This window comes from Triplophysa rosa, linkage group LG22, assembly GCF_024868665.1.
Source record: "Triplophysa rosa linkage group LG22, Trosa_1v2, whole genome shotgun sequence".
NCBI lineage: Eukaryota > Metazoa > Chordata > Actinopteri > Cypriniformes > Nemacheilidae > Triplophysa > Triplophysa rosa.
The window spans coordinates 20737096-20760935 of NC_079911.1; the positions used below are offsets into that span (position 1 = coordinate 20737096).

A 23840-nucleotide genomic window follows, 5' to 3' on the forward strand; every position below is an offset into this window, starting at 1 on the left:
CTCTCTCTCTCTCTCTCTCTCTCTCTCTCTCTCTCTCTCTCTCTCTCTCTCTCTCTCTCTCTCTCTCTCTCTCTCTCTCTCTCTCTCTCTCTCTCTCTCTCCCTCTCTCTCTCTCTCTCTCTCTCTCTCTCTCTCTCTCTCTCTCTCTCTCTCTCTCTCTCTCTCTCTCTCTCTCTCTCTCTCTCTCTCTCTCGCAGTCTCTCTCTCTCTCTCTCTCGCAGTCTCTCTTTCGCTTCATTAGAGCTGATGTCAGGAAGGGAGGATGATGATGGGGCTTTATGTGTTTCTCTGTAAGCTTTGGGCCGAAGTGAAGGTGAAGACGGAGCGCGAGATGATGAAGATTGACTGAATGAGTCTAACACTGTCTGGTATGTTACACAGATTTTTACTCTTCTTTCATCGATGTGATGTTTTCAACAGGATCTGAATGCAGTGATGGTTGCTTACATAAGGATCTAACGACACATCTCTCCAGTTTAGCGTGTAAAATCATCTTCATCTTTCTTATAGATCGCAAGGGGAGTTACAGACAGAATGAAGGTTTCTCTAAACATTCACACACATGACAGTCAGGAATCATCTCGTGTGTTAAATTGGTTGCTGATGGGTCTCTGCTCATTTTAACGTTCATCATCCGCTGACTCGGTTTGAGTGGGTTCTGGTGGCTCTCAAATCCCGCCCATTCTACCGCCGTCTCCATGGAGACCAACCGATCGCTCGTTCAGATGCGCGCGACTGAAACCCTAAAAATCCCGTAGAGCTCCGAGACCGGCGCGAGGTCCTCTCTCTCTCTCTCTCTCTCTCTCTCTCTCTCTCTCTGTCTCTCTCTCTCTCTCTCTCTCTCTCTCTTTCTATCTCTCTCTCTCTCTCTCTCTCTCTCTCTCTCTCTGTCTCTCTCTCTCTCTCTCTCTCTCTCTCTAATGCGATGGAGAGCGCTACTGAACACTCGCCACTCGTGCATCTGCCATTATGAGCGCTTGACGATTGAGCCGTGTGTTGCCATGGTGACGATGGCGGGCTGGCTCATGTTTACCAGCAAAGGAAACAAATTTTCTTTCCTCCAAACACATAGTAGAATTCTTCAGCTTTTAAAGTGTCCTCTAAATGTTTTTAAACATTAGACATCTCGGCCAGATTCATGGAATTATATAATGTTTGTTTTTCTGATTCATCATCTGTTTCCTGAGATACACACACACACACACGGTTTTCCTCTAGCTCTCCGTGTTGTGCAACAGAAATATGAACTATTTCGGACAGGCCGTGCTCACATTGACCTGTTTATCAATGCCAGAAATAGAATCCACCGCTGAAAAGTCACGAAATCATGTCAATTGATTTCAGAGATGTGTTATGATGCAGTCCTTGTGTTCTAACAGACACGCCACTTTCTCATCCTTCAACACACTTTCAAACGTCTGGTGTACGGACTTGATTTTTCCATCAAACATCGTCCGTATGTGCGTGTATTTTGTGCATTGTGCTAGGAAGTGGAGTTGTGTTGAGATGACAGTGTGGACAGTCTCTGGTCCTGTCTGTGTCTGCGTCTCTATAGTGAGTCTGATCTTAGTTTTTCATCTCTCTCTCTCTCTCTCTCTCTCTCTCTCTCTCTCTCTCTCTCTCTCTCTCTCACTCTCTCTCTCTCTCTCTGACAGTGGGGCAGGTGGCACAGGTGTGTGTGTGTTTACACAGTGATTACGGCCGGTAAGAAAAGCATCTGTGAGGGTTTAATGTTGTGCTCAAAGTTCAAAGGTCAAAGTTCATCTTGTTTTCGTCTCACCGTGTGCTCCTGTGTTCCAGCAGATAGCGCATAATTCACCCTGACGTGTCTCGTGACTTATTTAAAGATTTAAAGGTGTTTGTTTGTTTTGTTGTTCATTTCACTGTAATGTTTGAGATGCTGTGACGATATGAAGTGTTGGAATGAGAACAAGAGAATGTATGATAGAAACACAATTCTTTTATAAAAGTAGTGTATGTGGTCTCGTCTCAGTTTTTAGATTCTTTCAGAATGGATTTTGGATGGTTGTGTTAGCTGTTATTTGAGTTTCTCAAGGACTGAGACATGAGTAATTGTGCCATACTGAAGGTCTGGAAGCTTTCACCGCTTTCGTTGGCCAAGGCCCACCCAGGAGGCCATATGACTGACAGGTAAAGCAACCAATCACATTTCGTTTTGTGCGCGTCATGTTTAGAGACGTGGAAAGGTCCCTGCAATGACAGACCGGTTTAGATTCACGAACGTGTCAAAAGTCGTCTCGAACGTCTCCCGGAAATCCTGTGAAATTCAACCAATCAGATGACGACTTAGAACGTGCCGTATGCATCAGACATTAAGCTCACGGTCCGTTTCACATTTAGTTCGATTGCCTGGTCCGAAGCCATCAGAAAAGTTAGTGAAACACACACACAAGCACACATTTCCCACATTACCAAATAATACGTCATTAATAGCGGTTCACTTCCACGATCTGGTACGATTGCGTTCATATCCGCAGCGAAGCGTACTGGAGTTAACATGAATCGCACCCCAGACCTCCCTTTTTAAGAGGACTCCAGTACAGTTTGCGCCTTCGCGGGTGCGCACCCGGGTTCAGAAGACAGCATTCACATCACCCAAACGAACCGAACTCTCTATGGGATCAGAATTGTTGCAATATTCTGAATAAATAAACTATGATCCGCAAATAAATATAGAGAGTTTCACAAACATTTTTTAAATCCACATATGCTCAAAAAGCGAACCATAAATATATGTTAGACGTTCCACAAAAAGAAATGGAATTCACAAATAAATACAATGAGATTTGCAAATAAAAAATATTTACAAATTTATTTCAATGGCATTTATTTGTAGATCACTTTCTGCACATTCGTGGATCGCTTTCTGTGCATTTGTGAATCGCTGCACGCATTTGTGGATCAGTGCACACATTTGTGGATGGCTCTCTGTGCATTTCTCTGTGCCTCCTTTCAAGGTGCGCAGCGTTTGCATTGCAATGCGCTGCAGCTGTCGGTGTACTACCAGAATATGATGGCAGAATTAACGTGGAGGAAATCATCAGCACTGTGAATTTCTATGTCATTCATATTCAAAATAAAACGTAATTTAATCAGTCATCTCTGTTTATCCCATTCCTGAAAGATCTGAACTGTTCTGTATAGGTTACTGTCTAACTCTTTGCCATGACAAAAATGATCACTGTAAGAAACACTACCCATAACATCAACAATAGTAAGCGTTGTCTTTATAGTGGTAGCAGCGTAAGTAGGCTATATTGCAAGATGACCATGTGGGACAATTCTGTCCACAATTCCCCACATAGAAATACTGTAGTAATATAATACATTTACTATCAAATGAACAGCTCAAATAAAGTTTCCCATAATAACGCAAAGAACATACATCAGAATAAGAAGGAGCTTTATTGCCCAAATGTGCACTAAGCACGAGGAATTTGTCTTAGTGACAGAAGCTGCCTGTCATGGCTCTGCTTCATTTAGTTATGTTTTTCTTGGTACTGTAGCAGAGTCATGACAAAGTCTTTGGTTAGGTGTGGAGAGAAACATATTATTATTCTTTTGACAATAATATGCGTTCTCTCCAGTGTCTCGTCTCTGTTCCCGCCATCTCGTTTCCTTGTTATCTTTCCCTGAGTGTTTCATTACCCACACCTGCCCCATGTCGTTATCCCTCGTTTGTCTTACCCTATATAATACCCTCATGTTTCATTGTCCTGTGTTCGGTCATTGTAAGTGTGTATGCAGTTCGTCTTGTGCTCGTCCAGTGTTTACCTGTGCCATATGCTCGTGTTCCTGTTGATGATGTTCTGTCTTGTTTCAGTAAGTGTTGAGTTCAGTTCATGTGTAGTGTTTGGTTAGTTTAGTGTTTAGTTAGTCTTTGTTTCTGTTTACCTGTGATTATTGTTTTACCCCCCCCCCCGTGGGTCCTTGTTTTGTGTTTCTGTAATAAATACAGTTTTGTTAACCCCTTCACTGCCTGCCTGCTATTGGGTTCTTTCTGCCAATTCCGTGACACTGCCAGTGCACATACAGTTGAAAGTGACAAGTGACAAGACACAGGTAACAAAATATATAAAAATAAATATGTAATAGACAATACACATATGAAAAAAACAAGATATGTCAAAAGAGCAGCGGATGCTATATTGTATGCATGTGCTACATATATACAAGTTATAAGGTGCTTTATACAAATTGTGTAAGGGAATGGTATAGCTGTATGATATATTAAATCAGTAACATATGTATAATAAATAAATATGAGTATAAGTGAGTAGTTTAGTATTGCATATATTTATTGAACAGTGGGGAGAACATTTAACTGTTCATGCGGTAGATGACCTGAAGGATGAAACTTTATTTGGCTGTTTTGGCGCTCAGTGCTCTGTAGCGCCGACCAGACGGCAGCAGTTCAAAGAGAAAGTGTGCCGGGTGTGAGGGGTCCAGAGAGATTTTGCGAGCCTTTTTACTCGCTCACTCTGGAAGAGTACAGTTCTTGCAGTGGAAGGGTAGTACCAGGGATTCGCTCAACAGTCCGAAATATCCGCTGTAGTCTTCGGAGGTCTCGAGTGTTTGTATGTGTCCCGAGCATGTAAACTGAAATTGAGAGAGAATATGTCACCTCTAAATGCAGCAAGTTTTAAATGACTTCATCGATCAACACAAAGTTACAATGGTAGAGAACTTTAATAAACTTGATCGCTTAGCAACCTTCAAAACAAGTCTTGTACGTCTCTTGATGTACACGACGTGGAGGAGCGATTTTTTATTAACAGACTGATTTGACCCTACCTGAGCATGCTTGTTTTTTCTAAACAAAAACATGTAAAACAAAATAATTGCCTTTTGTATTGCAGTTAAAGTAGTAAAAACAGGCTACTGACAATTTTTTTTATTAAAACTGCGCATCGTTCTGTTATCATTTTTATTGAGGTTCTGTAAATTTGCACCAACAAGCCCAAACAATTTGCTTTTGTCATATTTTTCTTATATTTAACTTCAGCTGGTTGGGCTATGCCATGGTTCTTGCGTCTCATTCTTCAGTGTTCTGCATTTACCAATAGCCTAAATAGGCTACATAAAAAGTACTTATTTTGTTTTAAATTGATATCTTTATAATTTAAAAACCAACAATGTATGCTATATAATAACCCCATTTAGGAGCTTTTTTAGGCCTATTTGGCACTAAATATAGAAGGAATGCGGTTATAATATAGCAAACCGCGATTGAACTACAAAATTGCCAATATCACCGCAAGGAAAATTCCTTCACCGTGGCAGCGCTACATTCCCGACTACATTACAGTACATTACATGTCACATGTCTTTAGGATGTGTGTGAACGCACGCACAGGTTCCAGCAAATGTGTGAACCAAAATCAACCGATCCCGTCATCCCGGGACACATCTTTTGCATATTTTCCGGGATCTCTGTATAAAAAGGGCTTTACTGACATGCCATGTAATATCCAGTGCCATTTGTGCATTTGTATGGAGAACCCATTAATTTGTACATTTAGCTTCAATTCATTTTTATTTGGCAATTTTATATTTTGCTTCATACTTTTTTCATCGAAGATTTCAAAATGCACAGAGAGCCATCCACAAATGCGTGCACTGATCCACAAATGCGTGCAGCGATTCACAAATGCACAGAAAGCGATCCACAAATGTGCAGAAAGCGATCTACAAATAAATTCCATTAAAATAAATTAATAATGTATAAATAAATTAATAATTAATTAATTAATAAATAAATGTAAATATTTTTTATTTGCAAATCTCATTGTATTTATTTGTGAATTCCATTTATTTTTGTGGAACGTCTAACATATATTTATGGTTCGCTTTTTGAGCATATGTGGATTTAAAAAATGTTTGTGAAACTCTCTATATTTATTTGCGGATCATAGTTTATTTATTCAGAATATTGCAACAATTCTGATCCCATAAACTCTCTGACGTTAATCGAACCCGGGTGCGCAGCAGAAGTGCTAATGTGAAACCGCCCTGAGGCTGAGACTAATATTGCTGCAGGACTGAAGCTCTGGAGAGACGGAGGATCGCTTTCTTTGCTTTCAACCCATGTCAGTCGGTGAGCTTCCTGATGTTTGCAGTTTTTGTCGTCTTTTGTTTGATTTGGTAGTGAAATATCCCTTTAAGCTATACACATACCCTGGGAATCAACCCCACAACCCAATGCTCTACCACTAAGCCACAGGAACAGGAGCTCAGTGTGTTGTAATTTTTCACTTCACAGCTGGTAAATAAGTCTCACACACATAAAATCTGCCACAGAGCAACTCTAAACATCTCTAAGGGCCTTTCCATGTCTCTCTGTCTCTGTGGACTCATTGTCTGTCTCAGTCTTTTGTCTTCTCAATGGTTTCATGAATATGAATCGCTCTCATTTTTTTGTTGAATGTTATTTATGGTTGTCCGCTGACACAAAGCACACTGGTTTATTCTCTGAATACATATGAGCTGATCTGAATTTGTGTGTTAATTTTTTTCTCTGTGGGTTGTAAAGCTGGTTGTCCAGCTTGATAATGGATCAGCTCTTACTGAGGAGAGAGAGAGAGAGAGAGAGCCAGAGAAACAGACAGTAAAACACAAGCTGTCCCAATTCACAGGCTGCATTCCAAGACTGAAGGCATCACAGCAGCAGGACGATGGCCGTCCTATTTCCAAGACTTCTTTAACCCATTCCTTCTTTCCCTGCCGGAGACGACTGCATATTTTTAAATAAACATTCTAAACGTTAGCGCATCTCTCAACAAAAACCTGCAAACCGAGTGTCAGAGATGCTGTCTTTACTCCTCCACTGTTTCTGGTGACAAACTGAACACAACCGACTTATGCTGGGTTCTGTGTCTCTCTCTGTGTCTCTCTCTGTGTCTCTCTCTGTGTCTCTCTCTGTGTCTCTCTCTCTGTGTCTCTCTCTCTCTCTCTCTCTGTGTGTGTCTCTCTGTCTCTCTCTCTCTCTGTGTCTCTCTCTCTCTCCCTGTGTGTCTCTCTCTGTGTCTCTCTCTCTCTCTCTCTCTCTCTCTCTGTAGTGAGAGTTGGAGATGTTGAGTGATTAGACATACAGTATCATCTCTCTCTCTCTCTCTCTCACACACACACACACACACACACACACACACACACACACACACAGAGAGAGAGAGTTTTAATAAAGACTAAACGCACCGTGACTCTGTTCAGATGTGTTAGCATACGAGCGCAGATGGAATCAGGGTCAGAACAGATGAAGGCAGCACAAGAGATGCTTCAGAGGAAAACACACACATCCGTTTACAAAAGGGTCATTTTAGCACGTTCAGTGCCGTTGATTGATTGATGCAAACTTTCATCGTCACGTGCGATGAAAGTGAAGCACAACGGGGTTAGCGTTTCTCACGGATGGTGTCCGCTTCTCTTTGCAGGCTCAGAATCTTCCAGAAGTCCAGATGGAGCATGCGGATGTGGAGAGCAGCATCGCGGTCAGACAGCTCAAACTGCCCAAGCAGGTGCGAGACGATGTCCCTACAGCAGCACAGGAGAGAGAGCGTGGCAAGCGGAAGGTCCAGCGGTACGTCCGGAAAGACGGCAAGTGCAACGTGCACCACGGAAATGTGCGGGAGACATACCGCTACCTGACGGACATCTTCACCACGCTGGTGGACCTCAAGTGGAGGTTCAACCTCTTCATCTTTGTGCTGGTGTACACGGTGACGTGGCTCTTCTTCGGCTTCATGTGGTGGTTGATCGCGTACGCGCGGGGAGACCTGGACCACATCGGGGACAACCAGTGGACGCCATGCGTCAACAACCTCAACGGCTTCGTGACGGCGTTCTTGTTCTCCATCGAGACGGAGACGACCATCGGCTATGGCCACAGGGTGATCACTGACAAGTGTCCGGAGGGCATCGTCCTGCTGCTGGTGCAGTCCGTGCTGGGCTCCATCGTCAACGCCTTCATGGTGGGCTGCATGTTCGTGAAGATCTCGCAGCCTAAGAAGCGTGCAGAGACTCTGGTGTTCTCCACCAATGCCGTCATTTCCATGCGCGACGGCCGCCTGTGTCTGATGTTCCGCGTCGGGGACCTGCGGAACTCGCACATCGTGGAGGCATCCATCAGGGCCAAGCTGATCAAGTCCAAACAGACCAAAGAGGGAGAGTTCATCCCTCTGAATCAAACGGACATGAACGTGGGCTACGACACTGGCGACGACCGCCTCTTCCTGGTGTCTCCGCTCATCATCTGCCACGAGATCAACCAGCACAGTCCCTTCTGGGAGATCTCCAAAGAACACCTGGCCCATGAGGAGCTGGAGATAGTAGTCATCCTGGAGGGCATGGTCGAAGCAACAGGTAAGACCAGCGTCACCTCTCTGTGTGTGCGTCAAGTGGGTTTCTACTGAAATGCATAAATACACAATAGAAATGAGCACAACAGAACTGAGGTGTGTTCAGTTTACTGCTGCAGCTGAACACAAATCCAGAATCAAGAATCAGAGGCTTTGAGGGTCAGAGGTCACACACATGTGTGGTCCACACGACTCTGTCTGGATGACACGTGTCTCTACAAGCAACGCTCATCAATCCACAACAGCAGTGTTGGGTGCAGCAGTGGAGTGGAGTCATCGTGTGTGTGTGAGCGTGAGTTACTGTGCTTTCAGACCGCCACCGTCGAGAGCGTCAAAAATCGCTCTGGGCGCCCTGCCAACAACGCTGTAGAAAGAGTCTTGGGCGCGCTGACGCTCTGACGTAGATCGAAATCTTATCTTGTATTTAAAGGGGCCGCAAGCAAACAAGCTTGTTGATCTTGTGCAGACTGACCACAAGAAATTGATCGGTGGAAAGAACATTATTGTAATTACACGATTGCTAACGAAATAAACCAATTAAAAGCCATTTGTGTGGTGTGGCTTTTGTGTTCATGGTTAAGTGCTAGTCTAATTTCAACATTATAGGAGACATTTACTAGCCTTGGTCTTTAATTAACATCAATTTGTGTGCAACCTACATTACAAACTCTCCTGGTCGAAGTGTAACGTTAGCTTTAAAGCAGTTGGTCAAAGCGGTGTTATTTTGAGCAAATGAATTTCATTCCCGCTGGAAAACAAGCGTTCTGTTGTTGCATATAAATGTTGCATATAAATAGTTTAATATTCTGCAGCAGTAACACTGTTTTGCATGCTCTGGCGCTAAAGTTAGCATGAAATTCCCGCTTATTTACAGAAAATGTATAACGTCAATGCACATCATCGGCAACTCACCAGGAACACAAACAATCTCAGACACCTTGGTCCACGCATCATTTTTTAAATTTATGTCCCTGTACGCAAACAGGGACGCGTCGTATAGGATTGGGAAACCCGCCACAGCAGTTATCAACCTCTCCTCCATTTTGCTTGGGAACTAATGTGGTCGGAACCAAAGTTTACAGGGCTGCTTTCTCTGGAATCATCTCAAGCGATGGACTTCTACGTTCCGATTGGTTGCCGCCGAACCGCGTCATAGCTCATTACCATAAAGTTAACCTGATTTCAACTCTCCTTGATGCCCTCAACGGCCAAGACGCGCCGCGCCGCTCCTCGCCGCCGGCTCACATTGAAAATGAATGACTTCCGGCCACTTTGACGCTCTCGACGGCGGCGGTCTGAACGCACAGTTAGAGATGAGGTGTGACAGAGTACTGCTCTCTCTACAGCAGCAGTGAGAGTGGGGTGAGTGAGTGAGTGAGAGAGAGAGAGAGAGAGAGAGAGAGAGAGAGCTGAGGATACTTTCTATCAGCAGAACACTCAGACCACTTGTGTGTTTGCTATATTCATGTATATCTGTGTTAAAGCTTATGCTCTCTATTGTTTCTTTTCAATAGACTGTGTCTCTCTTATGACATAATTCTTCTGTAGATGATCACTTGAATAGTTTTATCTGTGGACTGTTTTCAGCATTGAAACATCCCAGATGTTCTTCACAGATCACACAGATGAATTCAATTCACTGGTCAGTGTTGTTGTTCCAGTATATGCAGTTTGAGTGACTGACGCACACGCACGCAGACAGAAAGTAAATAAAGGCTGATATGGTGAATTAGGCAAAAGAAGCAGCGCGTTCACGTTCACAGCAACTGTGATGCTATTTTAAGGGGCCGTGTGGTTGCCATGGTGATGGTGCAGCGTCAGGAAAACCTACTCAGCTTTATCTAAACACACTATTGCTGTCATTGCCATCTCTAGAATGATGATGATGATGATGATGATGTGATGATGGTGTGTGTAAGCAGATCTCAGACCACAGGCCGAGACAAAAGTGAAAACACAACCTCACGACAGTGAGGTGTTCTGCATTTACACGGCTCATTATTTCCTGTGCACGTGTTACAGTGAGGTCGTAAGTGCTCAGGGCACGACTGGGAAACAGCTGGTGACGCTTTCACAGCTGACCCGTTGTCTTGACGATGAGAGAGAGCAGCGCACGTGTCGTCACAATCTCACAAAAACACACGGTTCTTGCATCTGGACAGTGTGTATGTGCTTTTGAGTGTTTGTGGAGCTGTGTGTGACCTCTGACACACACACACACTTATGTTGTATGTTAAGATGCTTACACACACATGTAATTGTGACATTTTGCTTAGAGGAGGAACTCTTGTCCTGCAGAATATTTCTTATAGCAGTTTCAGTCTGTGCTTTTGTTTTTATTATTCTTTCTGCTTTCACGTGGGTTGTGACAGACAGACCTACAACCATGCATTTCTTTTTCCTGCTTTATGATAAAATATCTTACGTCTGATGATTTAAAGAATTATTCAACAGATTAATGGAAAATAATTAAAGTCAGGAAAGTTTTCTTCAGGAAATCCAGCTGACTTTGTTGTCTGTGAATATTAAACAGGGACACACACATCCACACATTTACACACATCACCTTTTCTCAGCAGGAATAAAGTGTTCCTGACCGAGGTGTTGTGATGCCAATCTCTGAGAACAGCTCAGTTGTGTTAGCTAATCCCAACACTCCTGCCTGTCAATCATTTCTATGCTGATTTGTTAAACAGATTGGCTGGCTTCTGTTTTGAGGGCGGAGTTTAAGAGACTTTTAAGAGATTTACGAAATGTACGTATGACAGAAAACTAACTAGCGTGCAGTCGTTTCCACATAAAACGTGACTTCAGGACCCTCATTTATAAAGCGCGTGTACCACGGATTTGATTGTGTGTGTACGCAAAAATCCAAGGGAACATGCATATTCATAAAAACGGTCTTTGACACGCAGATGTACACACTTTTGCTTGTCCGAGTGCTGCAGATCATTTGCGATTTATAGATTTCACATCTGAAAGAGAGACGAACACATGTTTTCTGTGCGTACGTTCGTTATATAGATCACACGTACACACTTTGAGAAACGATCGTAAATCCTAATTAGGACAGTTTCCAGGCAACATTTTATAAATGAGGCCCCAGGTGTCTGAATTTACTTCAATGATGACTGTTTTCAGCCGTCACGTTAATAAGCATCCTCTGATCAGTGGTACGACTGAATTAAATCATGACTTAAACGCTCGATAAATTTGTAAGATGACGTTAGATTGCTCAGTTGCCGCTAATGTAATGCAACATAATCAGGGGAGGACTTAACCAATAAGCGAGGTAAGCCGCCGCTTAGGGCCCCAGGAAACCAGTGGGCACCCAGCAAATACCATGAAGTTTATATAAAGCATGTACAACATGACTTTTCTATCATATTTTGTAAGGTCAGGATATAACCATTAAAACGTAACGTTATTATTACATACACGTGAATTTGCATCCCCTGCATCATGTAACAGTGGAACATTGAGACGGTTAGAACTTAGAAGAGTGAGAGAAAATTTGCCTGCGGTAGATTAAGTATAAAATGAAACGCAGCTACTCCAGTGGAGCCGAAAAAAAGAAGAGACCAACGAGAATGTGGCCCAACTTCCAAAACTCTCTTCCTTTTTCACACAAACTCCACCGATAGCCAACACAGTCAGTGCTGCTCCCACAGCAGCTGCAAGAGCCGATCTATTTTATTTATAAAAGTTTTATAAAAGTTTTATCCTGATCCAGAAAAATGACAATGTGCCAGTGAGTTCAGCCCAAGAACAGCACGCAAACAGACAGTCTTAATGAGAGACGAACCTGCTTTCTGGCCAAAACATTGATCAGATAAAGAGCGCTGTGAGCTTGTTAGGAAAGGGCCAGTTCAAATCAAAGATTGTTATGGCAGAAATAAGCCCTGACAGTGCGATCAGGACCCGTCGCGAAGCGGAGGGATAAAAGCCGGCTGCTTGTACATGATCCCGCTTATTACACGGCTACTTTGCACATGAGAAAAAACTGGACATGAAATGTGAATTTGAAATAGAGCTCATTAGCTCATTTTTTACCGAATGCAGACCTTCCATGAGGAAAAGCCGTTTACTTTTGGTTTTAAGGTAAGAAACGACGTTCAAATGTCACAAACAGCCAATTTGGTTTAATCATTTGTAAATATACATTTATGCATTCGGCAGACGCTTTTATCCAAAGCGACTTACATTGCATTATACTATATACAGGTGCTGGTCATATAATTAGAATATCATCAAAAAGTTGATTTATTTCACTAATTCCATTCAAAAAGTGAAACTTGTATATTATATTCATTCATTACACACAGACTGATATATTTCAAATGTTTATTTCTTTTAATTTGATGATTATAACTGACAACTAATGAAAATCCCAAATTCAGTATCTCAGAAAATTAGAATATTACTTAAGACCAATACAAAGAAAGGATTTTTAGAAATCTTGGCCAACTGAAAAGTATGAACATGAAAAGTATGAGCATGTACAGCACTCAATACTTAGTTGGGGCTCCTTTTGCCTGAATTACTGCAGCAATGCGGCGTGGCATGGAGTCGATCAGTCTGTGGCACTGCTCAGGTGTTATGAGAGGCCAGGTTGCTCTGATAGTGGCCTTCAGCTCTTCTGCATTGTTGGGTCTGGCATATCGCATCTTCCTCTTCACAATACCCCATAGATTTTCTAGGGGGTTAAGGTCAGGCGAGTTTGCTGGCCAATTAAGAACAGGGATACCATGGTCCTTAAACCAGGTACTGGTAGCTTTGGCACTGTGTGCAGGTGCCAAGTCCTGTTGGAAAATGAAATCTGCATCTCCATAAAGTTGGTCAGCAGCAGGAAGCATGAAGTGCTCTAAAACTTCCTGGTATACGGCTGCGTTGACCTTGGACCTCAGAAAACACAGTGGACCAACACCAGCAGATGACATGGCACCCCAAACCATCACTGACTGTGGAAACTTTACACTGGACCTCAAGCAACGTGGATTCTGTGCCTCTCCTCTCTTCCTCCAGACTCTGGGACCCTGATTTCCAAAGGAAATGCAACATTTACTTTCATCAGAGAACGTAACTTTGGACCACTCAGCAGCAGTCCAGTCCTTTTTGTCTTTAGCACAGGCGAGACGCTTCTGATGCTTCCTGCTGCTGACCAATACTTTTCAAGTTCATACTTTTCAGTTGGCCAAGATTTCTAAAAATCCTTTCTTTGTATTGGTCTTAAGTAATATTCTAATTTTCTGAAATACTGAATTTGGTATTTTCATTAGTTGTCAGTTATAATCATCAAATTAAAATAAATAAACATTTGAAATATATCAGTCTGTGTGTAATGAATGAATATAATATACAAGTTTCACTTTTTGAATTGAATTTTTCAACTTTTTGATGATATTCTAATTATATGACCAGCACCTGTATATACTGTACCTTCTCTGGATGGGTTCCACATTTGTGGAATGATCTGCCCGCTGCTACAAGATCAGCAGATTCTGTGGCCATCTTTAAGAACTGTCTGAAAACACATCTCTTCCGTCAACACCTGACCGATCTTTTCTACTCTATCTATATAAAATAAATCTAAAAAAACTTAGCTCTGTACACTGTAGTAGGCTTTGTGAGACATGTTTTATTGCACTTATGCTTTTTGTTTTCCTAATGTGACCCAATTGCTTCCATTGTTACCCAACTTTGGATAAAAGCGTCTGCTAAATGACTAAATGTAANGGGGGGGGGGGTGATGATGTGTATGAATGACTCTATACGCTCAATGTTTTAAAAGTGCAATTATTCCATCAGCACATGCTTTCAACACACATCTCATGTGAAATATGTTAAGATTGTCAAATAAATCATGTAGGAATGTTTTCTACTTCTGTTTGTTTCTGTATTATTTGTTTCTGAGGAGATTAACAGCACAACATCTACAACTGAACATTTATATTCTCACATCACAAAAACATCATGACATCAGGAAGAGTTTAGCCCCACAGCCTTCATTTCTCACTATCTGTCCTGCTTCTGTACAGTACAAACTAATCACTAAAGTACAATCACTTATACAAAACTGAGCTGTTTTCTCACATCTCACACACGTCTCATTCCATCTCTTATCAGCAAACACAGAATTCAGAAGACGAGTCCATCTGTTTGTTTAGCAGGTGTTGTGTATTTAAAGCTTTACTGGACCAACAGTTGTTGTTAAGATGGCTTCTTCTTCACTCACTTCTGTCCTCATACAGTCATATACAGCCGCAGACCATTTCAGAGAGTGTTAGGTGTGTGCAGAGGTGGAAAAAGTAAAAAAAATTATACTCAAATACAAGTACTACTACTTTGATGAAATGTACTCGAGTACAAGTAAAGTTACCAGTCAAAAAATCTACTCAAGTAAAAGTAAAAAGTAGCTGGTGTCTCTCATCATAGATTCTCTGTGGGGTTCAGGTCAGGTGGGTTTGCTGGCCAATCAGGCACAATACCACCATGGTCACTGAACCAGCTTTTGGTACCTTTGGCATTGTGTGCAGGTGCCAAGTAGTGCAGGAGAATGAAATCTGCATCTCCATAAAGTTGGTCAGCAGCAGGAAGCATGAAGTGCTCTAAAACTTCCTGGTATACGGCTGCGTTGACCTTGGACCTCAGAAAACACAGTGGACCAACACCAGCAGATGACATGGCACCCCAAACCATCACTGACTGTGGAAACTTTACACTGGACCTCAAGCAACGTGGATTCTGTGCCTCTCCTCTCTTCCTCCAGACTCTGGGACCCTGATTTCCAAAGGAAATGCAAAATTTACTTTCATCAGAGAACGTAACTTTGGACCACTCAGCAGCAGTCCAGTCCTTTTTGTCTTTAGCACAGGCGAGACGCTTCTGATGCTTCCTGCTGCTGACCAATACTTTTCAAGTTCATACTTTTCAGTTGGCCAAGATTTCTAAAAATCCTTTCTTTGTATTGGTCTTAAGTAATATTCTAATTTTCTGAAATACTGAATTTGGTATTTTCATTAGTTGTCAGTTATAATCATCAAATTAAAATAAATAAACATTTGAAATATATCAGTCTGTGTGTAATGAATGAATATAATATACAAGTTTCACTTTTTGAATTGAATTTTTCAACTTTTTGATGATATTCTAATTATATGACCAGCACCTGTATATACTGTACCTTCTCTGGATGGGTTCCACATTTGTGGAATGATCTGCCCGCTGCTACAAGATCAGCAGATTCTGTGGCCATCTTTAAGAACTGTCTGAAAACACATCTCTTCCGTCAACACCTGACCGATCTTTTCTACTCTATCTATATAAAATAAATCTTAAAAACCTTAGCTCTGTACACTGTAGTAGGCTTTGTGAGACATGTTTTATTGCACTTATGCTTTTTGTTTTCCTAATGCTGACCCAATTGCTTCCATTGTTTACCCAACTTTGGATAAAAGCGTCTGCTAAATGACTAAATGTAAATGTATACATTGTATCTGAGAATGTGCAATCCCCCAGGATCGAACCCATGACCTTGGCGTTGCTAGCACCATGCTCTAACCACTGAGCCACAGGAAAGTTAAATATAATGTCATATAATTTGTCAAAAAACCTGTCAAAAGGATTTGCTGCATCCGAGTTACCGTGTGTTACTAGTTTTGAGAGGTTGTTATCTGGGAATAACGAACTTGCAAATGTTGTGACTGGCCAATTAGAATCAAGCATTCCAATGAGCCGTGTAATAATCTCAGTTAACAGCGATAATTATTTACGGACAGTAAAATGTGAGTTTATTTAAAAATGTAGAAAGAAAGGACTGTTGGGGCCCAATGCTTAGGGCCCCCAAATCACTAAGTCCGCCCCTGAACATAATTTGCTGTTTTTCTCTCTTTCGGCCTTCAGGGATGACGTGTCAAGCGCGCAGCTCGTACGTGGCCAGCGAGATCAAGTGGGGATACCGCTTCACCCCCGTCCTGACCCTGGAAGACGGTTTTTATGAAGTTGACTACAACAGTTTCCACGACATCTATGAAACCAACACGCCCAGCTGCAGCGCTCGAGAGCTGACCGAAATGATGGCGCGCTCGCGCCTGCCGCTCACCTGGTCGGTGCCGAGCAAACTAAGTCAGCAGGGCACGCTGGACTCGCAGGACGACGCTCACGAGAAGAGACCCGACATGGATGAGCTGACGGAGAGAAACGGAGACATCGCCAATATGGAGAACGAGTCAAAAGTGTAGGACGAAACGCGTACGTCACCCTCTCCTCTGCGTCTGCAGATGTTAGGCTGAGGTCAGAGGTCAGCTCAGGAAAGCACCCTTATCTAACGCGCCTCTTTCTCACCTCAAAGACTGCGGCGAGTGGACGGATGAACTGCATGGTTTTCAAAAATATTTTTTTTTGTAAAGATGAGAAATGATATTTTCGGATTTGTAATTCAAAGATTAAAGTCTATATATGAATATATATATATAGAGAGAGATCTATTCTAGGGCATTTGTATTTTTTGTATATATATATTTGAATATTGGTTTGCGCTGTGTGATTATTTGACAAGAGGTTGTTTGATACAAACCTTGACTCAATTGTACGTCTGTATATTCTGCCTTCTGAACTAGAAACTCTTGGAGTTTACAGACATATTTAGCCGATCCTCGCATGGACGAACCAATCCTGTAATAAGCAGATTTTCTCTGATGTACATTGAAGTGTAGGTCAGAACAGCAGCTCTTTAAACTGGATGCAAACCTGGAGGAGGTGAATGTGGCTCAAGTGGCCAGCGGATGTTTTGCATGGTCTCATGAAGGTGTGTGTGTGTGTGTGTGTGCGCGCGTGTTGTGTAGCTGTGCATGTCTGCTCAAATAACCTTCCGTCCTGAGAGCAGGACTTTATATATCCATTTTCACCTCCCGTTGTTATTTATTTTATAACCACCCTTTAGGTTCTTTAAGTGTAGAGAAACGAGTTCACTTAAAAATTTCGAGTCTATTATTATTTATCAAGAATCTCGTTTCTGTCAAAATCTCAATTCAAGTCTCACAGCTGTATTTTGTGTGTGTGTGTAATCTCCGCGTCATGCGTGTGCTGTAGTCCTCAGATCTCATTCCACTGTGTGTTGAGATTTGAGAGTCAGGAGGAGAAATACTCTTCTTCTATAAGTTCTAACATTATGAAATGTTCGGGTTCCACAGAAAGGAGCATTCTTCTGAGGATGATAAATAACCACAGGATTTTATTTTGTGAAACTAATCACGAAAGTGCAGCTGTTTTCGGAGGAATGTCGAGAGCTCGGTTCGATTTGTTCTTGTTTGTTATTCTTGGTTTTGTTAGGCAGAAACAGCTGATGTGAATCCGATGAGTTGAATCGCTCGCACCCAAAACCAAAGAGCCGATCTCCTCGCATCACAGGAGCAGATGAATCATATCGTGATTCTTTTCATCCGCATCGGCTGTCCTGTTTCATCCTGTAACGATGTTCAATAATCAACAGAATCTGGTGAGATCAGCAAGAAATCCCACTGAAAGAGGCCGCAAAAAGTCTTCTCGATAAAGCGCCCAATAATCAGAAAGAATCAAACGTTATGTGTGCTGTGTATGAAGTGCCCTTTAAATGATGGAAAGCCATTCAGTTCAGCTCATTCGCTCGGGAAACAAGTCAGGAATATTCTTTCACTTGTCTTCTTTCACAAGCCATTACACGCCGATACAGACCTGAGCATACATCACGACGGTTCATCACGCTTTCATCGTTGATTTCATTACAAATCACTAAAACCATCACAAACACAAGAAATCTGATCATGTAATGTTGTTATAACATTCAGTGTTTCATGTCAAAGATGAATCGAGTTATTCATGTTCACAGTGGAATGGGAACTGTACTGATTTATGACTCATGATGTTTTTACATTAAACAGTATCATTCAAAAACCAGATCAGCATTCATCATTGGTTGATGTTTTAGAACGGCATTGGCAACATTGATTCTAGATAAATAAAGTAGTGTGTATATATATAAACAGCAGTATTTTCCTAAACAAACCAGTTTCAATATCCGTGGTATGTCCGTTCTCAATGAGGCAGTTATTCATGACGGAAATCAAACAAAGAGCTTTTCAAGGTTAAAAAAATGGTCTGAAATTGAGCGACGCCTGCTCGTTCCATCACAGCGTGGCACCAAATCGCTTGCAAAAACCTTTAGATTAGAGTGGGGTAAGATGAGCCATTTTTTACTTATGTGGTCCTCAGGATGAAAGAAGACGAGGCATAAGTGCAATAAAAGTGTTTCATCTAATTTCAGGATGTTTCCTATCAATCTAAATTATATGAACACATCTATGACATGTGGTTTTAAAAATATGGCTTTTATAAAATAGTGCTCCTGTGGCTCAGTTTGCCCTATGATAGGGGTAAGTTGAACCATATGGAGATGCAACTGAATTTAAATGAAGACAATGTTTTTAAAGATTTACCTTCTAGAAAAGGAATTCAATCATTGAATTAAGCTAACTTAAACAAACAACCTTTACATTTCAATATCTTTAATTTGCAATATCTTCCGGTTTGCATTTCTGAAATAACCTATAACAAAGTTGTAACCTTCCAAAAACAGACTAGACAGAGTTTGTTGATTAAAAATAAACGATTTTCTGCTCTCACTATGTCTGTTTTTGTAGATTCTTGGTATTATACGGTGCTTGTTAATGCCAAACATGTTAGGCCATTAGTGGTTGCATTTTATTTTACAGTACGTGTACCTATAATGTACTTACCTAAGAAATTAATGGGTAGTAAGGTAACTACATGGTGTAAGTTTAGGGTTAGTGGTAGGTTCAGGGTTAGTACCTAGTCACTATATTTACCGTAATAAGTACACAGTGTGTACATGGGGACGTGCTACCTCATTAGGGACTTAAGTTTCATTAAAATTATACAGGTTTAAAGATTAGAAATTGAAGTTAACTTAAGTGTCGACACAAGTTCACTTTGCCCCATAGCTGCCACTTTGGAAAAAACTAGCTACAAGGCTACTATTTAGCCAAATTATTTGCATGGTTTTATATGCTGGTAAATCACCGACATGCATCATAAATATTTTTAGACCTGGATACATTTGATTTGATGTACCAGCCATTACAGGTGATATGCAAAAAATGTACTTTGACAAGCCAAAAACAGCTTTTAAAGTCAATTAATGCTGTCCAGTTCACATTTCCACATTCTGGCAGAAATAGCTGGTGATTCCAAAATGAATGGTCAAATGACAACAAAAGTGTCGCTGAGATACAGTGGGTAGATCATGTAACCCACTGGCTCATCTTACCCCACTCTCCCATACTCAATGGGTTCCTCTGTGGTGGAATGAACTGCCCGCCTCCACCCAACTGCAGCACCCTTCACAACTGTCAAAAAACAGCTCAAAACACACCTGTTCCGCATTTACTTGACTAACCAATAACTGTCTGTCTGTCAAAAAAAAAAAATCCTGTTGTTGATTCTCTCCTTTGCTTACTCCGGCGTTAATCCTCCAGTAGCATGGCCTTGTTAACTAATGGTGCTATTTAGCCTGTTGACAAACTGTTTATATGCGCTTAAAAGCATCTGCCAAACGAAAGCATGTAAATGTAATGTAAAAGAAATGTCAGTCGGTCTTCTGACATTAACCCAACTGAACGTTTGATTGTGGTTCATTGAGTGAAGGCAGAAAGATCCACAAACCGCATTTGCAGACCATCATTCACTGTAACACAAACATGATCATCTGTACATGTGTAAATCAAATCAATGTTTGGAAAGCCTTTGAATTAAAGTTAAAGAAGTCTTTCACGTTCAATGTGGTGGCCAAAATTATGTAACTACAACCACATTCAATACTCACACAAAGACAGTGCGTCTAAATCTCACTTGTGCACGTGCTGCCATCTCGAGGTCACGGCGGTTGTTGAAACTCCGTGACGTCACTCTGTATTTCATCTTTTACAGCAGTGGGAGTCAAACTGTGGAAACGCTTCCTATTAGAATCAGAATCAGAAGAGCTTTATTGCCAAGTGTGCTTGCACACACAAGGAATTTTCTTTGGTGTTGGAAGCTTCTAGTACAGACATTCAACACAATGACAATACAATATAATAAGATTTACAGTCTAAAAGATTCTAAAATATGCATATATAAAATAAAGACTATTTTACAGAAAATGGGGGATAATAACATATAAGAGACATTGTACAGGGTAGTATAGAGTAGAATATACATATTAACAGATTGTATGTACACTTGTGCAAATGGATAATGTAGTAAGTAGAGGTAGTGTTATATACATGTATAAATAAATGTAGATATAATAAGGCACTATAGTGCACACTATAGGTGTAGTGGAAGTGGAATATTGCTCTTAAGGAGCAGTTATCTGTTTAGGAGGGAGATTGCCTGGGGGAAGAAGCTGCTTCTGTGTCTGGAAGTCCTGGTGTTTGGTGCTCTAAAGCGCCGGCCAGAGGGCAACAGTTCAAAAAGTTTGTGTGCTGGGTGTGTGGAGTCAATGAGGATTTTTCTTGCCCTGTTTTTCACTCTGGAATCGTACAGGTCCTGAAGTGTGGGCAGAGGAGCACCAATAATCTTCTCAGCACTACGAACTGTCCGTTGTAGTCTTCGTAGGTCTGATTTGGTGGCCGAGCCATACCGAACACAACAGTAATTGAAGTGCACAGAACAGATTGGATGACCACTGAGTAGAACTGGGTCAGTAGCTCCTGTGGTAGGTTGAACTTCCTCAATTGACGGAGGAAGTATAACCTCTGCTGGGCCTTCTTTACAACGTAGTCTATGTGGGACTCCCACTTCAGGTCCTGAGAGATGGTGGAGCCCAGGAACCTGAATGACTCCACAGTATCCACAGCGCTGTCCAGGATGGTGAGGGGAGGAAGTGATGGAGGGTTCCTTCTGAAATCCACTATCATCTCTTGATACTATCATCTCATATCATTGTCTTGAGTGCATTCAGCTCTAGGTTGTTTTGACTACACCAGGCAGTCAGCTGAGCAACCTCTTTTCTGTAAGCAGATTCATCACCATCTTGAATAAGGCCAATGACTGTGGTGTCATCTGCAAACTTCAGGAGTTTGACAGAAGGGTCTGTAGAGGTGCATTCGTTTGTGTAGAGTGAAAATAGCAGTGGAGAAAGAACATATCCATGAGGAGATCCGGTGCTGATGGTACATGTGCTGGATTTAAATTTCCCAACCTCACTAGCTGCTGCCTGTTCGACAGGAAGTTAATAATCCACTGACAGGTAGAGGTTGGCACAGAGAGCTGGGTAAGCTTGGGCAGAAGGAGATCAGGGATAATGGTGTTGAAGGCCGAGCTGAAGTCTACAAACAGGATCCTGACGTAAGTCCCTGGTCTGTCTAGGTATTGTAGGATGTAATGCAGTCCCATGTTTACTGCATCGTCCACAGACCTGTTTGCTCAGTAAGCAAACTGGAGGGGATCAAGAAGTGGTCTAGTGGTACTTAAAGGGACGTGACACGACAGGAAATTAAAAAGTATATATATTCATACATTCGTGTTTTAAATACAATTTCAAATGTTATACATGATCGATAAATACAAAATACATATCATTCAGCCTATGTGAAATTTAAATAAAGTTGTATGAATTATTGTTTATTTCTAATTGGTCGATGCGGGAGCAGACAGACGCATTTCTCCAGTTGCTAAATATGTTCATGTAGTGATTTCTTCTATTTCTGGTGCAATGGCATTTCTGCGCTGTCTTGGAGATGTTAGCTGTCTCTAATAGGATCGGTCACAAACATCTAATGTGTTGTGTCTTATTAACTCACTGTCATTCAATTCAATGTCATTTTATTTTATAGCACTTTTACAATTTGCATTGCATCAAAGCAACTATAAAAGAAAACCAAAACCAAGATAATCAAAAGTTGAACACACACACACACAAAAAACAATAAAAAATCGGATAAACCTTAAAAGTAATATGGAAATTGACATGCATTGCAACACATTTCTTCTCACTTTTTGTGTTTCGTCCATTTCTCTGCTGCTAAAGAAACTCTTAAGTCTCTTAAAAGTCCTCCTCGCTACTCCTAAAATGTTGGACTTTAAGAGCTCTTTTAAGGGTGAAGAAGCTTTATGAATTACTTCTTTACTAGGATCTTTTCTGTAATTCTAAGGGGAAACGCCCACATTTCTAAGAATTTTCATACAATTGTGTCACTAGGAGCAACTCTTTGCGCTAAGATTTTTCATGAATACGGGTCCTGCTAAACATCTTAGAAAGAGCTGTTGTTCATCCATTCTAAATCCTACACATCTTACAGACGTCTTCTAGAGGTCTATATGACATCTGACCGTAGACGTCTCAGAGATGTAGGGCAGATGAGAATGAAAATGCCAGATGTACATGCACTATCAGGGGGGTTTTGTGGCCACTGCTGACTGCCTTGAAAAAAAGAAAGAAAAAAACTTTAGTTTGAAAACACCTTGTAAATAAAAATGTTATTATTAAATTAGAATTGAAGGACGAGGTGTATGTATTCAAGAGGCATTAAAGATTCTCAGCTTTACTATTAATTTGAGTATTTATTCATGTTTTTTATGACAGTCATAAGGTGCTACTTGGAACAACTAATCTTATTAAAGGTGGTACTGAAAAGTTTGAGAACATCTGTTTTACAGCATTTCATTAAGAGTCGCAGAGTGTGACCGATTTTTTGTTCTAAATGATATTTCAGTAAAGAATACTTGTCTACTGAACTGAATAATGCAGCTTGTAGATTTCAGCTCTTTAACACAGTCATCGCTAGCGGTCCAGCGGATCGTACCTGACCAGACTTTCTGTGTGACCGGTGGAGGCACGTGACCGGGAGAACATGTATTTGACTCCAGAACCATCAGCACTTTTCTTCTCCCTGTACACACCAGCAGCTAAGGGTCTGTCAAACGATGCAAGTTTGCAGATGACACTATATCTGATGACCATCTTGTGACCTGATACAGTCAGACAAACCTGGAGCTCAACATGTGAAAGATTTCAGAATGGCTGCGAGTACACATCCATGACCCTGAAGAGGACAGGTAAGCTTGTGGCTGAATCCTCTAAATCCGAGACACAAACTTCCTCCAACAGGAGACTCAAAACAGCTTCTATTTGGAGGTGGCTTCATTAGCAGTAGACACCGTGTCCTCTCACTCACCCTCACGGCCTTTACACACAGCACACTGACCAAAAACCACACACACCTCTGACTGCGCTTCACATCTCACATAAAAGTGTCAAATGTTTGATATTTTCATTTATGTATAGAGTATATGAAACCTGCAAAGTAAAGCTATGATTTATGATGTGACGTTACACACAGACATTCCTTTTAAAACTTCAAAACCCATTCCATCAAATGATGTCATGATGAAAAGTCCAAGAAATGCTCTTAAGTTCAGCTTGTTCGA

At 41.4% G+C, this 23840-nt stretch overlaps 1 protein-coding gene across 1 annotated transcript; it reads left to right on the forward strand.

Annotated features, from left to right (window-relative positions):
• The first annotated feature begins 6 nt into the window (after positions 1–6).
• Positions 7–23765, forward strand: kcnj6 (potassium inwardly rectifying channel subfamily J member 6). Its single transcript, XM_057320751.1, has 3 exons — positions 7–368; positions 7452–8379; positions 16278–23765. Exons 2-3 carry the CDS (start codon positions 7476–7478, stop codon positions 16613–16615), a joined length of 1242 nt encoding a protein of 413 aa, XP_057176734.1. The 5' UTR covers positions 7–368; positions 7452–7475; the 3' UTR covers positions 16616–23765.
• The last annotated feature ends 75 nt before the right edge of the window (positions 23766–23840 follow it).

What these genes read in the sequence shown, in the direction of transcription:
- kcnj6 (XM_057320751.1), top strand. Translation starts at nt 7,476, where the DNA reads ATGGAGCATGCGGATGTGGAGAGCAGCATCGCGGTCAGACAGCTCAAA. An exon ending in GGGCATGGTCGAAGCAACAG is followed by an intron (nt 8,380 to 16,277) that starts GTAAGACCAGCG and finishes TTCGGCCTTCAG; the next exon opens with GGATGACGTGTCAAGCGCGC.